We start from the raw sequence: 15643 nt of genomic DNA, 5'->3' as shown, positions 1-15643 counted from the left end.
CAGCCTCTTGTGAAGCTTCTGCAAAAAAAAAAAAAAAAAAAAGATGATCAGAGGGCTGGAGCACCTCCTCTGCGAAGACAGGCTGAGGGAGCTGGACTTGTTCAGCCTGGAGAAAAGAAGGCTGTGGGGTGACCTCATTGCAGCCTTTCAGTACCTAAAGGGAGCCTACAAACAGGAGGAGAGTCAACTCTTTAAAAGGGTAGATAAGAGCGGGACAAGGGGAAATGGTTTTAAGTTGAGGGAGGGAAGATCTAGGTTGTATGTCAGAGGGAAGTTCTTTACTATGAGAATGATGAAGGCTGCCCGGAGAGGTTATGGATGCCCCTTTCCTGGAGGTGTTCAAGGCCAGGTTGGATGGGACCCTGGGTAGCCTGGTCTAGTGTTAAATGGGGAGGTTAGTGGCCCTGCATGCAGCAGAGGGGTTGGAGCTTGATGATTCTTGGGTTCCTTTCCAAACCAAGTCATTCTATGATTCTGTAATTCCCTCTTCTCAGGAGAGCACTCTGCACTAACGTAGTAGTGTTCATCATAAGAATTTTGTGAGTTTTGTCTCATTTTCCTTTGTTATTCTCTGTTTTTAATTTCATTTTGTAATTTAACCAAATTCCACCTAAATTTGCACATAATTTTAGTTGATTCAAATTGCATTTGTAGGGAATACACTATTTATTAGCAAGTAACATTTCCTCTCATACTCTGCTCAAAATTTAAGCTCCATTTTATCAAAAAAGCAATCTGGTATTTTTTAAATTGCCAGAACATGTGAATATATGGCTGCTGGAAGATATTTTCAAGATCATTTTTTGTTGTTGCTGTTCTTTGGTGTTGTTTTTGAATGAAATTAATTTTGAGGTTACTTCAAGTTTTTTTGCAAATATGATTTTGTCATATGAAATGTTTTGTGGAATGGATACAAATGTTTCATAGTAGGAGAAAAAAAAATGTAAAAAAAAAAAAAAATCAAAAGTGTAAAAGAAACTAAAAAAATACCCAACCGTTTTGTGGACATTTTTCATTATTTTGTTGTTCTTAAGGATGCTTATTACAATATCTTTCTAAACCTCTGAGTTCTGTGTCCTTACGTTGGGAGACACCTATGTAGTAGGAATGCAAGTACATATACACACATTTTAGAGAAGATTTACAAGTCAGACTTGTGAAGACAATATAGTCGTTCACAGATCAGTGGAAACCCTAAGTGTTCATTTAACCTTTAGCCTTAGTGTCATGGAAACCTGTAGTGGTCTTTCACCCATAACACCCTTGAAAATGAAGATTCCTTCTGGCCAGGAGACTTTCAATTACATTATTGATCAAAGCTATTTAAAGGATTATGAGTTCCTCATTTGAGCTGTAAAAAAAAAAATAAAAAAAAAAATAGTAATTACATGCCAATTACAGTATCTGAAATGCTGTAGGTTTTGAAAATACTTATGTTGCTATATATATAAAAGGCAATTAGATGCATGAAATAACAATTGAAAAGTTAGCAAAATAAGGTGTTTTTTTCCTTAATTTTTTACTAGCTAGAAAACTGGGAGTTGCTGTTCTACACTGAATTTAAATTTTAGTTTGAATTCACTGCCAGCATACCGAGAGCTGGAGTGCATGTAAGCAGAGAAATGGACTTTTGTTTCACTAAGCAACTGAACTGTGTGATCATGAGGAACCTTATTGAGATCAAAACTTGGATATCAAGATGAAAATGCATTACATTCTATCTTTTCATGTCCTATCTCTAATGTCAGCTGGTAATATTTTAGAATTTTCAAAATAGCTTCCAAGTTCTTGGGCTAATAAAAATTTGATTTGACATTAGATTTTTTGTTTAAATTCCAACAAATGTGATAAACTCACACTCCAAGTCTTGCTAATTTCTATAATTCAATCCATTGTATCTTTTGTTTTAAAAAAAAAATAAAAAATAAAAAAATAAAAAAGTTAAACGGTAGTTAGTATTTTTGTGGCATTAGAATTTCATAACCAATTATTATAACTACAAATTGTGCCACCAAAATAGCCTTAACACTTCCTGTTTATTAAACAGTATAATGAAAATACTTTGAATTTACTGAAGGTTCCAGAGGTTTGCATCTCAAACAGCTCAAATACAATAGAAAGCATATTTCTTCAAATAGGTTATTTTCACTTCATTGTTAGAGTATGATATTGTGTGTGGAATATAATGATCCAGATTCTCAGAATAAAAGATCAAAACTCAATTGACATAAGCAGAAGCAGTCTGATTTTTACACCATCTAGGAGCTAATCCTGTCTATTACAATATTTAATATCATATTTAGTACTGTGAGATTGTTCAAAGATTAGAAACAGCAGCAATGTAGCAAGTAAATACATAAAAATGGGTGCTGGATTCTCTTGTAGAGATTTTATAACATTTTTTTACTTTTACAATTCAAATATTTCACATTCATTTTGTGTAAATATGTTATTAATTGACATGGAGTTATACTTTGCTTATCAGATGACTGTGAGAATATGTTCAACAGCATAATTATTTATGAAAAAATTATTCTTTCAAGAAAAGCAAACGTGAGCATTTTACCTCATCTTTAAGATATCCCACTGACCATGGAATGAGGCTTGTATGCAGACATGCACTAATTCACTAGTTACAGAATCCCTTATGGAGCATTTCAAGCATGCAAATGTAAATTATTAGGAAAAAAATAACAGAGTTCATTGCTTTAAAAGGTGATGAGATGAACTGATAAGCACACTGTTAAATGGCTTGATTAAGTCTGAAATATTTTCCACTGGAAAGAGTCATCATTTAAGTTGCACTGAATGTTTTGTAACGCTCTTAGGTATTTTTGCTATGGACTACTCACAAGTTGTGAATGGATGAGGAATATGGTTGGTGCCTGTGCTAGAATTCATATAGTGTTTCACTTTGAACTTGGACAGATTTTCTCTTTTAGGCCTTAAATCTGATAAGTCATTAAAAACATCTTGATCTGACATTTAATCATGTGCTTTTTTAAACATGTAATGTAAGTGCTTTCCTAAATTGGATGAAATAAGAAATGCAGCGTAGTTCTTTTCTAAGGTCTTTATTGTCATTATGTCTTAATCAAAGGGACCTGAGGATCTTTGCTAGCAGAATTTTATATATGTTAGTGTTATCTTACAGTAGCAAAATTAACCCATACAAAAACTGCTTTCAAATATACCGATCAAATACTAAGATGTGTCTGTGAGTCTTGCAAAAATAATGTTCATAGCCCTGTTGAGGCTAACATATGCCAATCTGTTGAAAGTGGTACAATATCAAGCAAAGGACTAAATGTAGCACAACATTGTCAAAGTCGTGAATGCCAATATATGTGTCGCTGTTCAGTCTTGACAGATAGACCTCCACCCATCATCCTCCAAGGGCCCATCAATCAGACACTGGCAGTGGACGGGACAGCTCTGCTGAAGTGCAAGGCTACTGGTGACCCGCTTCCTGTTATCAGCTGGTTAAAAGAAGGCTTCACTTTTCTGGGCAGAGACCCTCGAACTTCCATACAGGATCAGGGGACCCTTCAGATTAAAACTCTGCGGGTGAGTAGCAATAACAAAGCAAATGCTACAAGTAGTATGTGGCTAATATGAACCTGGTAGTGTGCCTTAGGCAGCTCTACTACCTTACTGTCTTTTGACTTCAAAGTTAACTTAGTTGTCTCCTTTACCATGCAACATTCACCAAGGACAAATCTTATTATTTTGTTCTTTGTCACTGTGGTAGTAAAGGGAAAAAAGAAGAGCTGACTTAACAACAGATACTACTACTAGAAATCCTTTGAAAATAGAATTATTTATGTTGCAATAAAGCATGAGTGGCAGGTGGGTAGACATGTAAGATGACAGGACCTGGTTATCTTTCAGATAGTCTTACCCTGAAGCCATTGGTCTTTTGACTCTAATAAAACGTAGAGTCATTCATTTTCAACACCTGAACATTATTTTCCAGAGAGCCAGTGTGCTAGCAAGGGATTTTGGAGTCCATCAAGACTTTTGCCATGCTCTTTCTCCATCATTGAGTCTTGGCAGTCTTGAGTTGTGCTGATGAATTCTGATGTTATGTTAGCTGCAGGTTTTTCATAAGGCTATGGATGGGAGATGACAATTCATACCGTAACATACATGTAGTCATATGCAGAAGGATTTCTATTCAAAATGAAGTGCCTATCAAAATATTTTCATTTTGATACATACGATAATATTATATTTTGAAGGTACAAAGAAATCTTGCAGTATTCTAGATAGCATAACACCAGACTTTGTTGATAAACACTGTATCACTAAACTTTCTTTGGGTTTTTATTTTTTTTACCTGCTTAATTAGATATCGCATTTTTCTGTGTATATGTGAAGAAGCGTATGTCTAGAAAAATACTAAGGTAATGTCCTTACTTGTTAAGAACTTACAGATAATTTCAGCAGCCTTTTAATCTAATCAACATAAATTTCTGAACATAGATTTGTCATCCAAAAAAATTTCTATAAATGTAGTTGTTGGGGACAAGGTAAAACCAGCAGTTTTGTTTTCTGGTGCCATCTCATCAGTGATCGTAGATGAATTGTTAACCTCCTTGGAACAAAATGGAATTTATTAAAAAATTTATACTAGCTTTCCTTGAGTAAACAATTTATCCTTCCTCCCTGGGCTGAAGGCAGGTTTAGGCCATGAAGGTTAATGCATTTTTCCTGTAGAGATGGATTAAAGAGTGCGCTTGAATTCTCCAGATTCCCCAGTAGTGTTAGAAAACAGCAATTAAAGGTGGAAGCTTAGTGATTTCAAACAAATTTTCAGGCATCGATGATGGGCTGCTGTGGAGTGTCCATGAGGCAGAAGCTCCTGGGATACCTGTCTGCATGCAGCCACACAAATAACAAAATAGGGTCTGAATCGTGCCAGCGCATTTATCTTGCTGATAGATGCACAGTGTCTGTAAACGAAATGAAAAAAATTGCTTGCAAGGAGAGAAGGAAACAGTATTAGCAGTGAGTGTGGTTTTGAAAGACATGAAGCTTTTATTGATCCATAAGTGGCTCATCCACTAGTAACTGATTTTCCTTAAAGGCTCAGAACGACACTTCTTGTAAACCCCTTGATAACAGTAATGTGCAATGCTCAAGTCAAACTTACCAGCCAAAACTACACAATTCTATAAAAAAAACAATTTTCTCCTGTAGGTTACAATTTTTTTTTAATTAAATATAGATATAAATCAAAAGTATTTAACTTTTCTTTCAGATGTACTACAGCAAGAACTGTCAACACTTCCTAAGGAAAAAAAAAGCCCCCAAATATGCCCAAGAATAGCTTAAGTACACTTACATGCTAACCTTCAAAATAACTTAGAATTTATCACCTTCATCTTCAAGTCTTAGTCCTCACTTGTCTCCTCCCCTCACAATTAATAATCATTATCAATTGATAATCAATATGAAAGATATAAAGATATGGGTAAAGATGAGCCTCTACTATTTAATCCTTTGAGACTATCCTCTTCTGCCATGTAACTAATCTCTTTATGTATGAAAATCAAATTATTCAATAGTCGGTAGCAATCATAGTGAACCAAGAGCCACAGTCATTTTAATGTAAACCCAGTGATTTTTATAATGAGTCAATCATCCAGTTACCCTGGAGGATAAGTAGAAACCTGCATATGTCACTCAGTACCATTTTAGACAGTTCAAGACTGGTGAAAATCTTCCTTCTGATATGTAAAAATGTACTATGCCAGATTTAAATGTCTGCTTTAAATAAGGAAGAAAACTATTATACTGAATAGCAACACTTTTCCATTGACCTTCCCTGTTTGTTTGTTTTTTTTTCTCCACTAAAACACACACACAAAAAAAGTAGAAATAATTGAATTATCAATAGAATATGTATCTAATCTGTCTGCAGTCTGGAAGTTAGATAATTCACCATACTTCCAGCTTGCTTTATATGTTGAATTTGCCTTCTGCAAGTTAGTCTGTTCTGTATACCACATACTTCATTGAATATGCCACACACCACCTTTCATGGTGGTACACAAATGAAGTTGAGAATCCTCAATTATCACATAATGAAGAATCATAGATTTCGCAAAAACTCAGAAGAAGCAAAATAGAATACAGTACTTTGGAATGCTATAAGGCTCCCTCCTCTGGTAATCTGCCTCTTTTCAGGAATCTTTCTCATTTAGTTAGCAGGTCCAGAGGAGGGCCACAAAGGTGAGTAGAGGCCTAGAGTACCTCATCAATGAGGACATGCTGAGAGAGTTGAGGCTCTTCAGCCTGGAGAAGGAAAGCTCCTTGGGGACCTTATGACGTCCTTCCAATACCAAAAGGGGGCCTGCAGGAAAGCTGAGGAGGGGCTTTTTATAAAGGCAAGTAGTGACAGGATGAGAGGAAATGTCTTTAAACTAGAAGAGCATAGATTTAGACTAGATATTAGGAACATTCTTTACGGTGAGGGTGGTGAGATGCTGGAACAGGTTGCCGAGTGAGGTTGTGGATGCACTCTCCCTGGATGCATTCAATGCCAGGCTGGATGGGGCTGTTAGCAATCTGGTCTAATGGGAGATGTCTCTTCCTATAGCAGGGAGGTTGAAACTAGATTGACCTTAAAGATGCTTTCCAACCCAAACCATTCTATGATTCTATGATTCTATGATCTCTATATTTTGAGTCTCTGAGACACTGTCAGAGGAGTTTAATTATTCTTTGTATTTCATGGCAAAATTCAAGTTATGCTTTTTTTGATAAACTGTCATTAACTGGTTGTTTTCTTCCCCTAAGAATGGCATAATCTCAATCTATTGGAAGAAAATGCCAACAAAATTCAAACAGTACAAAATTAAAAATTAATTAAATTATGTGTCAACAAGTAATCTAAAGAACATCTCACTAATTAGCTTTTACATTCTTTTCAAAGAGTTGGGTATGAGCATTTGTTATAGTTCCAATCTGTATTTTCCAGATCACCAATTATAATCCCTTAAAGTCCCATAAACCTTTTTGAATGCACTCCTACCTTCATTAAGTCAACTGATGGTGAATGTAATTCTTCTCCTTTATCACTAGACTCAGCACTTTCCCTCTTCTTCAATATCCAGATTACCATTCTTTATACATAGTGGTAGGACAACTCTTCTGTATGTTCTGTGCTTTGCAAAGTCACAGATTTCCATCCACTTCTGTTGTCTTCTCTAATTCTTGTCATATAAATCCTTACTTTAAATCAAAGTAAGGAATAGTAAAATCCCTGGCAAATTTTCCAGTAAAACAATGTAAGAACAATAATGAGTTTTATATTAATGGGATAATTTAGAAGTCTTTCCAAAAATAAATTTGGACTATACAAACTGACATAGGAATCACAATTTAGGGTCTTTAGCTACCAAAGTAGCAAAGTAGCTTTGCAAGACTGAAAAAATTTCATGTGCTACAGAAGAAGGGTAAGCATGGTATATGATCTGGTTTAACTGTGCCATTTTAAAATTGCTTGGAGGATTGTGTGTAGAGATAACCCTTGTTAAGATCTTAGAAACAATGTACATATGTGTTGATATGTGTTGATGACCTGTATAAATATGGTTTCATCTGTCATAAAACCATAAGATGACGGTATAGCCTTCCTGAGACTAGAATATCTGCGTCATTGTAGGATAATGAACTGTGAGTTTTCATCCTCTGAGGAAAAATTGTTGTTGTATTGTTTGCTGATTTCAACAGGGTGTCTTAAAAATAAAAAGATTGACACTGTCTGAAACATTAGTTCTGTAGCACTTACATACTTCACTGATACAATTAAGAGTATGAAAATTACAATTAGAAAAGTATTAAAAACAAATAATCTTATTTTAGTCCTTTAAAAGTAAGCCACTATTAAATTATTATTTTTAAATGTCTGGTGCCTTCTAGGCAGACATAAAGTGTAAAATAACTTTTTCCTTTCAATAAATATATAGGAAAAAAATTAGAAAAAATTCTGTCATATGATTCTGAAAGGTAAAACTTGCCTTTAAATGTTCTTAATGTCTAGCTGTCTGATACTGGAACTTACACTTGTGTTGCAACAAGTTCAAGTGGGGAGACATCATGGAGTGCTGTTCTGGATGTGACAGGTAAGCAATATCTAGAGGACATTTTCAGATGGCACAAAATGAAAGTATAGTATATAATAGAGCTTTATGAGTCTAATAATCTCTTCTAGAAATTCTAAGTGTGAAGAAAAGTTTTAAGTGGGAAGGATTCATTTCTTTATGTTTCTCAGACTTCATTGCTAGCACTGGAACCGATCTGCATATAGGAATTTTCTCAGACTTCTAGTAGCTGATGTTCTGTTATTTTATGTAAATATGAGCAAAGCATGTGTTGTGGTTTTTTTTTTTTTTTTGTTACTCCTTTTTTCTTTTTTCTTTTTATACAGACTTTTGAGTTTTGTGTCTTTTTTTCCTATAATGCATATGTAAAGAATGATAGTTCTTCATAGAAAAAAATATACCTGATAACAGAGTAGTTGAGTTAGTTCTTAACAAATTAAAAGCATTGATTAAGCTGATTATGCAGATATTTGGCATGCTTTTCCTTTTGACCTCCTACTTTGGTCAGACTATCTAATTGACAACAAAAAGTAATTATTTTACGTTTGCTCCTTGCAGAGTTGGGTGGAGCAACAGTCAGTAAAAGTTACGACATAAATGACCTCCCTGGGCCACCATCCAAACCTCAGGTCACTGATGTTACTAAGAACAGTGTCACCCTGTCCTGGCAACCAGGGACCCCTGGAAGCCTACCAGCTAGTGCATATATCATTGAGGCTTTTAGGTATGTGAATTATTCTACTTTAATCTCCTTCCTTTCTAATTTTGCTTAAATCCTAGTACCAGCTGTTCTGGCATTGTGGTGTTCTTTTGGTATCTATACATATCATTAAAAGTTCAGTAAAAGATTTGCTCCAATGGCAGGCATTGATTCTTACTCTTCAAGTGCTTTGTTTTGTTTTTTAATATGTCATCACATTTTCTTAAGTCGTGAAGTAGTGAAACATTTAACTTTTTCTTCGGGTCAGTGGAAACATAAATGGACAATGTACTCACTGTTTGTTACTTTTTCCTTAGTTCTAATGATTACCCTGGGAATGTTGTATTTCAAACCATTTGGGCTTGAGTTACTTAGACTGTTGTAATGCAAACAAACTGAAAACTAATGGGCAATCTTTAAATCAGTCTGTGTTTTCCCTTCTCCTGTTCTTGTTAAAGCACCTATTAAATAGTTAAAGAACTTTAAAATTCTGCATTTAACTGTTTTGGATGGAATAAAACTTTTAACTGAAAAGGCTGGTGTTCATAATTCAGGATTTCATCATGCAGGCTGAAGTTGAAGAGGATCCAGCTGTTCTATTCCACACAGCAGCACTTAATGCGTTGTAGGAAAGAACTCCTGGGCCCCAATTCATCAAGTTTGTTTAAGCATGAGCTGTATCCATGATGTGTATTATAAGAGTAGTATTCTGAATATGTGCACTTTCTTACATGCTTTTCTGCATCAACATATTCAGAAAATAACCGATAATATAGTTTATCTTTTAATTAATATTCTAGCAGGAATTTATCAAAATTATATGCTTACAAATTTAAAACATTATAGTGATAATGTTTTATCTGCATATGTTAATATGCAAAGTATATCATGACAGTGTGTGCAGATTGCTGATTTTGTTCTGGGACTTGTACTTTTCTTAATGTGTTACATGAATGAAACAATAGAAATAAATGGAACTAGCAGATTCTTTTTTTTTTTTTTTTTTTTTTTTTCCTTTAAGATGTTACCTTTTTTTTGGTCAATTCTGTACAACAAAGAACAAAGCAGCATAAAATCAAATTTTGCCTATAAGCTTTTATGATATTTCACCTTGGATAAGCTTTAATGGCAAACCATCAAAAACTTTTACAGGAGCCAAGGATTTTTATTAAAAGCAGTTTTAACAATTACAGCTGAAATGTCTTCATATGGTGGATTGTAATCTAATTATATTACCCCTGAAATGAAAATACAGTAACATAAAGAATATTCATATAGTTTTCTCAATTTACAAGCTTTTTTTCAGAAGATTCTTTGTTAACTTTGAGTATGAATTTAGTTCAAGTATTTTTTTTTTTTTCTAATGGCAGCTATTGACATAATTTATTTAGCAACATAGAAATTCATTCTTTTAACATTTTTTTCTTTTCTGAGGTTTATGTTCAAGATTGGCCTATTTATCATTCAAATTTCCTTTGCTGTTTTCCACATTTTCCTTTTGCAGGTGTTTGTTAAGAGTGATAGAAAAAGCTTTTGCTTTTAGTGAAAGGAGAAAGCTCTGTCATTTTTTATAAGTTTTTTGATAAGTTAATTGAAACTATAAAATCTTATTTTTGTCTTGTTCTTACTATTTTTTTTTTCCTGCAGATCCCCTTTTATTTCCTTGTTTTCTTATGCGTTAGTCTATAATCTTCAACATTTTCTTATTGCAGTCAATCCGTGAGCAATAGTTGGCAAACAGTGGCTAACCATGTGAAGACCACTCTCTACACTGTGAGAGGACTGCGTCCCAATACAATCTACCTGTTTATGGTGAGAGCTATCAATTCACAAGGTCTAAGCGATCCCAGCCCTATGTCAGATCCTGTCCGAACACAAGGTAAGAGTAATTATTATGGCTTACATGCTTGAGCTAAAATAAAAAAAAACAAAAACAAAAACTGAAGGTTGACCATTAGGTTTGGCCATTTTATGTTATCACTCTGAGTGAAGGAATCTTGAATACAACTTAAATAATAAAGACAGTCCAATGATTGCTTTATTAATCTGGAATTTAGGAGAAAGGTAAGGATAGTTTAGCTCTCCAGTGCCTTGGTACATTTTTAATTTGCAGGTCGTAGATTGTTGGTATGCTTCTTGATGGCACTCAAACTTTTCTGAAACTTCCCTCTCTTCCGTTGTATCCTTACTTTCTATTTTCAATCCTTAATTCATCTCCATTATCTAGCAGAGATACACTGTCATAATAAGGACAAAGAACAGACAGGCAAAACACCTTATTTTGCATTAGTTTTAATACAAGAAATTCAAAAAATGTCCGTAGGAGATTGGTAAATCTACTCCAACATTTGTGCAGGTTATTCATATAGATTAAGGCATCTGTATGATGGAGGGTATTTCAAAGCTATTCTGAGAAATGTATAGACCTTCAACTTATATCAACATTTCTGAATTTTTACATTCATAATTCACTGCATAATAAACCCTAAGGGAAGACCAAAAGGAAATCCCTTATTTGTAGGCTACTGATATAATTGATAGCTGTGATCCTCCATGTCTTGTTTCAGGACTGTTTGATGACTATAAAATCTGTTCATGTTATACTCTGCTCTAATTGTGTATAGCTGCCACAAACAAATTTCACTTCACAGCATGGTTTTTTTGGCTTTAAGAACATATTGCTTGAGTACTTCATTCAAGAATGTACTTTTGCATTAAGCATATTGAAGTACAGGAATTAATCATTTTTTTTAAATCATGATTTCTTCATTTTCAAAGTAATAGCTCCTCTCACAGTTAATTTACATTGAGATTGTCTATCCCTGTTTATGGAAGTTAGAAAACTGTGTGGGAGTGCCTGTGCATCCTGTGTCAGTCTCCAGCACGTGTAATTGGGACTATGTTCTTTGGAGGTCCTGGATGGAAAAAAAGGGAATGAATAGGGTGGTATTGCTTTATCACATAGCCACTAGATCCAGCCTCTCATTCCAGTCTATTCCTGAGTAAATCTGTCCTTAATAATTACCTCCTCAAAATATTAATAGCAATAATAAATAAAAACCATTGTTGTAAAAGGAGAAAGAGCTGTTTTCTGAAAAGATGAAGGAATAAGTTGAGGAGGGATTCCATGGCTTCACTGTCCATGGAGCATTGCAACTTTTCCTCTTTCTTACTCTCCTGTTGTGATGAGGAGACTTATGCTTTTCTTTGCACCAGCCTTTAGTCTGAATAACTTATCACTTAGTTAAAAATACAACTTTATTTGGCATTTGAATGTCAAGTTAAGACTTTTTATCTGACATACTGACAAGCAATTTGATTTCAGTAAAAACATGTCTTTTAATTAGCTACAGCATGTGTTGCAGCTTCCATTTCCAGAAGCTGTTTAGCAGTCAAGCACACTGAAACATGTACAGGATTTATAGCTTCTTTGGTAACCTCCAGTTTAATGAAATTAAATCATAAAATCAATTGAAAATTAGCATAATGTTTTGAAGTGATTTCTAATTATGCCTGAATTCAATTCAGGCTGACAGAGGAAGCTGACACATGCAGGAAAGCCTGTTCACGGCGACCACTGAGGAAGAGAAAAGCAGCTATAACCGTACTATATAGTATTAATTTGCAACAGGTGTCTGTTGCAGTTTTAATATCTTGTGTTTTATTTCCTGGTAATAAGCATAGCAAAAGGCAAGTAGTATAATTTTATGCATATTTTCACCAGTGAACTACAAGTAGACAACAAGGGGCTTTCAAAAGGCTTACCTTGAATGACTTCTGTCAAATAAGGACAGAGAAATCAGTAATTGCTCTAGGAAAAAAATTGACTTATTAGTTGGATTATTAGCAGACTGGATCATATGTTAAAAAGGACTTCAAGGAAACTATCTATAATCATGTATGAAACTATGCATAATTATATCCCTGCAATTTAAATTACTATCTACTAGTAGGAAGTTCACTAGAAGCTGTAAAAGTGAACTTAGAGAAAATATGCCACCAATTTAATTTTAGAGTCCTCTTAATTTTGATTTAGTATATCCTTCTTGAGCCGCTTTTCCATGAGTCATGCCAATATTTGAATATTTGCTTATGGGCAGATCAACTGCTTTCCCACCAGGAGTCTCCTAGTAATTGAATATTTATATTCACTTATATTTATAAGTGAATATTTCATTGCATGACATTGCACTGTGACCATCATGTATATATGTGTTTCCAAATGTACATATGAATAAACAGAATTCCACATGTACATCTTGACATTAATTTCTTACTGATATTAACCCATGTTATTCCCTTGCTTTCTAGATACTTCTTTCTATGATAAAATATATTTCATAAAGAAACACTATGTAGAAATTACTTATTCACTAAGGGAATATAAGTATTTAGCCAGTTGTATACTACAGCATAATTTAACTTAAAATATAGGCACTCATAGGTAAATCTATGTCAAGGATCATAGATTTTATGAATAGTAGTGTAAATGATTGTTCTGCAACACAGTCTGAGTTGCTGCCTTAGAACTATTTTATTGAATCTCTCTGTTTCTTAGTCACTTTGAATAGACATGATTTCCTAGATAAGCTCCTTCACTGTTGCTGACAACTATTTTTTGTTTATATTCTTTTTGGAGACCCATGGAGCCATCTGCATTTGAGTATCAGTAGAAGTGTGTGTTTCTATTGTTTATTGGTACCTCTGAACCCATAAAATCCAGGATTATGAAGTTGAGATATTGATTACTAGAACAAAGTGTATTTCAAAATCTGAAGGCCTGTGATTCAGATATTGTTGTTATGTTTAAGTGTTTCATTTCTAAAAGCATTATTATTTCTTCTCAATAATATTTAGAAGATTAAAAAGAAAGAAGTGAAATATAACATACTCACATACCCTAAGACCATCAAAGGGGAAAAAGAGGACTTTTAAGTGTGTTTTTTCTTCCCTGAGTACACTTGATTGATCCAAAAAGAGGGAAAGTGATTATGGCTAATGAGTCCCATGAGAAAACCAAGCAGAATTCACAAATGTGTAGGCAGGCCTGGCCATAATGTATCAGGCTTTTTAGAATAAAATCTGTACTTGTATCTTTCTGGACAAATTAACAAATTGAATCAGAAATAATCAATATATTTATATCTACTTAGGCATATCTATCTACAGATAGACAACTAGCATGGACAGTGCCAGGAGTGGCATTGTAAGATCTTTGAAGGAGCCACTGAATGTGTCCAAACTTCACTGTCTCCTAGAAATTGCCTTCATCTCTGTCTACAGTAGAGAGAAGGGAGATGCAGGAATGTATTGGCTAATTAACAGCTTTAGACCAACATTCTCTTTTTGATGCAGTGTAACAAAAAATGGTGATTTCTAAGAATTATCACTAAAAAGACATACTGAAGATATTCACATTGAACATCTACTCCTTCATTTTCTGATACATACTTTATATTTGCTGTTCCTGTTTATGGATGGTAATATAGCTTCCTTTAGTTTATCCAAAATAAGTAACCAAAATGCAGAAACCAAAATGAGATCTTTAAGAAGAAGGTACAAGGGCCACATGTGGTGCTTGGAGATGGAATCCAATAGACCTTTATACTAAGTGATCAAACTCCTTCTTATTTTTACTAGAAGAAATAGTTTTTCCCTTCTCTTTGAAGGAGTGTTTAGCATACTCTTGAAAAGAAAATTTCTGTGGTAAAGTGTTTTTGTTGACCTTTCATGAGATCACAATTATTTTGATTTAATGAATTATTACTTTTCATATTTGCGCTAGATTTCATTATCTTATCTGTAAAGGGAAAAGGCACTTTGAAAAAGAAATTGCTATTTGTAGCGTTTGGTTTCTCATGTGCATGGTATATAAGGAGGGAAAGTTTAGTGACAGTTTGGAAACGTATAATAACTAAGTGTCATGTATGCTCTAAGAAAGTTAAAAACCTGTTCATTTTCTTAAATTATGCTAGCCAGTTTGGTTCCAGATATCTGGCTGACATCATTGTTATCTGAACATTGCAAGACAAGTGAATAATTGAATCTCTCTCATCACTTGCAAGGTCTGAAGAAATATTACTATCAACTCTGAATAGTCATTTTAATATATTTTTATTTCCTGATTTCCTAAGCAGCCAAAGGTGAATGATTGTTTGAATTTACTTGGTATGTTTGGTAGTTCACATTCGAAGCTTAGCACTCAATTGTTTTAAAAACACTGCTGTAAGAGGGTGCTAAAGTCAAGTCATTAAGCTATTCAGTCATTCCAGTTGTCATGTATATTTTCTCGTTAAAATAATGCTTTCATGTATTTGTTTTGTCTGGCAGATATCAGTCCACCAGCACAAGGTGTGGATCATAGGCAAGTCCAGAAGGAACTGGGAGACGTCATTGTACGACTGCATAACCCTGTTGTGCTGACACCCACAACAGTTCAAGTTACCTGGACAGTAAGGCTTTCAATATAATTACATTGCTTTACCTAATTTTGCCTATTTGTTCTTACATTTCTTTTACTATATTGAAAAGCTCCAGTCTTGACCAGCATAAGTGCTCTACTAAACTAATGTCATACAGGAATATGTGTAGATGAAATGATCTTTTCATTTTCTCCTTTAGGTCAGGCAGATTGAAGGATTTCTGCATTCAGCTTAAAGGGAGATAGATGTCTAATTATGAAAATGAATTATATTTAACACCATAATCTAAGGGTAATTGATCTGTGGATTCATAATTGTGGATAGCAAAAATAACTATAATCATTAAAATGTTGTATGAAAAAACACTTTCCACTTGAAAGCATGAGAACCCCTTGACAATACTCTATTAT

General features: G+C 34.1%; 1 protein-coding gene across 1 annotated transcript in view; it reads left to right on the top strand.

Moving 5' to 3' along the window:
• ROBO2 (roundabout guidance receptor 2) overlaps positions 1-15643 on the top strand; it is a 1058225-nt gene that overhangs the window by 959125 nt on the left and 83457 nt on the right. The window contains exons 11-15 of the mRNA XM_090121115.1: positions 3362-3567; positions 8051-8132; positions 8670-8835; positions 10524-10690; positions 15142-15263. Of these exons, the coding sequence (XP_089977241.1) occupies positions 3362-3567; positions 8051-8132; positions 8670-8835; positions 10524-10690; positions 15142-15263 (743 nt within the window). The remainder of the gene's footprint in view (positions 1-3361; positions 3568-8050; positions 8133-8669; positions 8836-10523; positions 10691-15141; positions 15264-15643) is intronic.

Source organism: Phasianus colchicus, chromosome 1 (genome assembly GCF_987193195.1).
Source record: "Phasianus colchicus chromosome 1, bPhaCol1.hap1.1, whole genome shotgun sequence".
NCBI lineage: Eukaryota > Metazoa > Chordata > Aves > Galliformes > Phasianidae > Phasianus > Phasianus colchicus.
The sequence above is the reverse complement of the archived record's forward strand: the minus strand, read 5'-3'. Positions and strand labels throughout refer to the sequence as shown.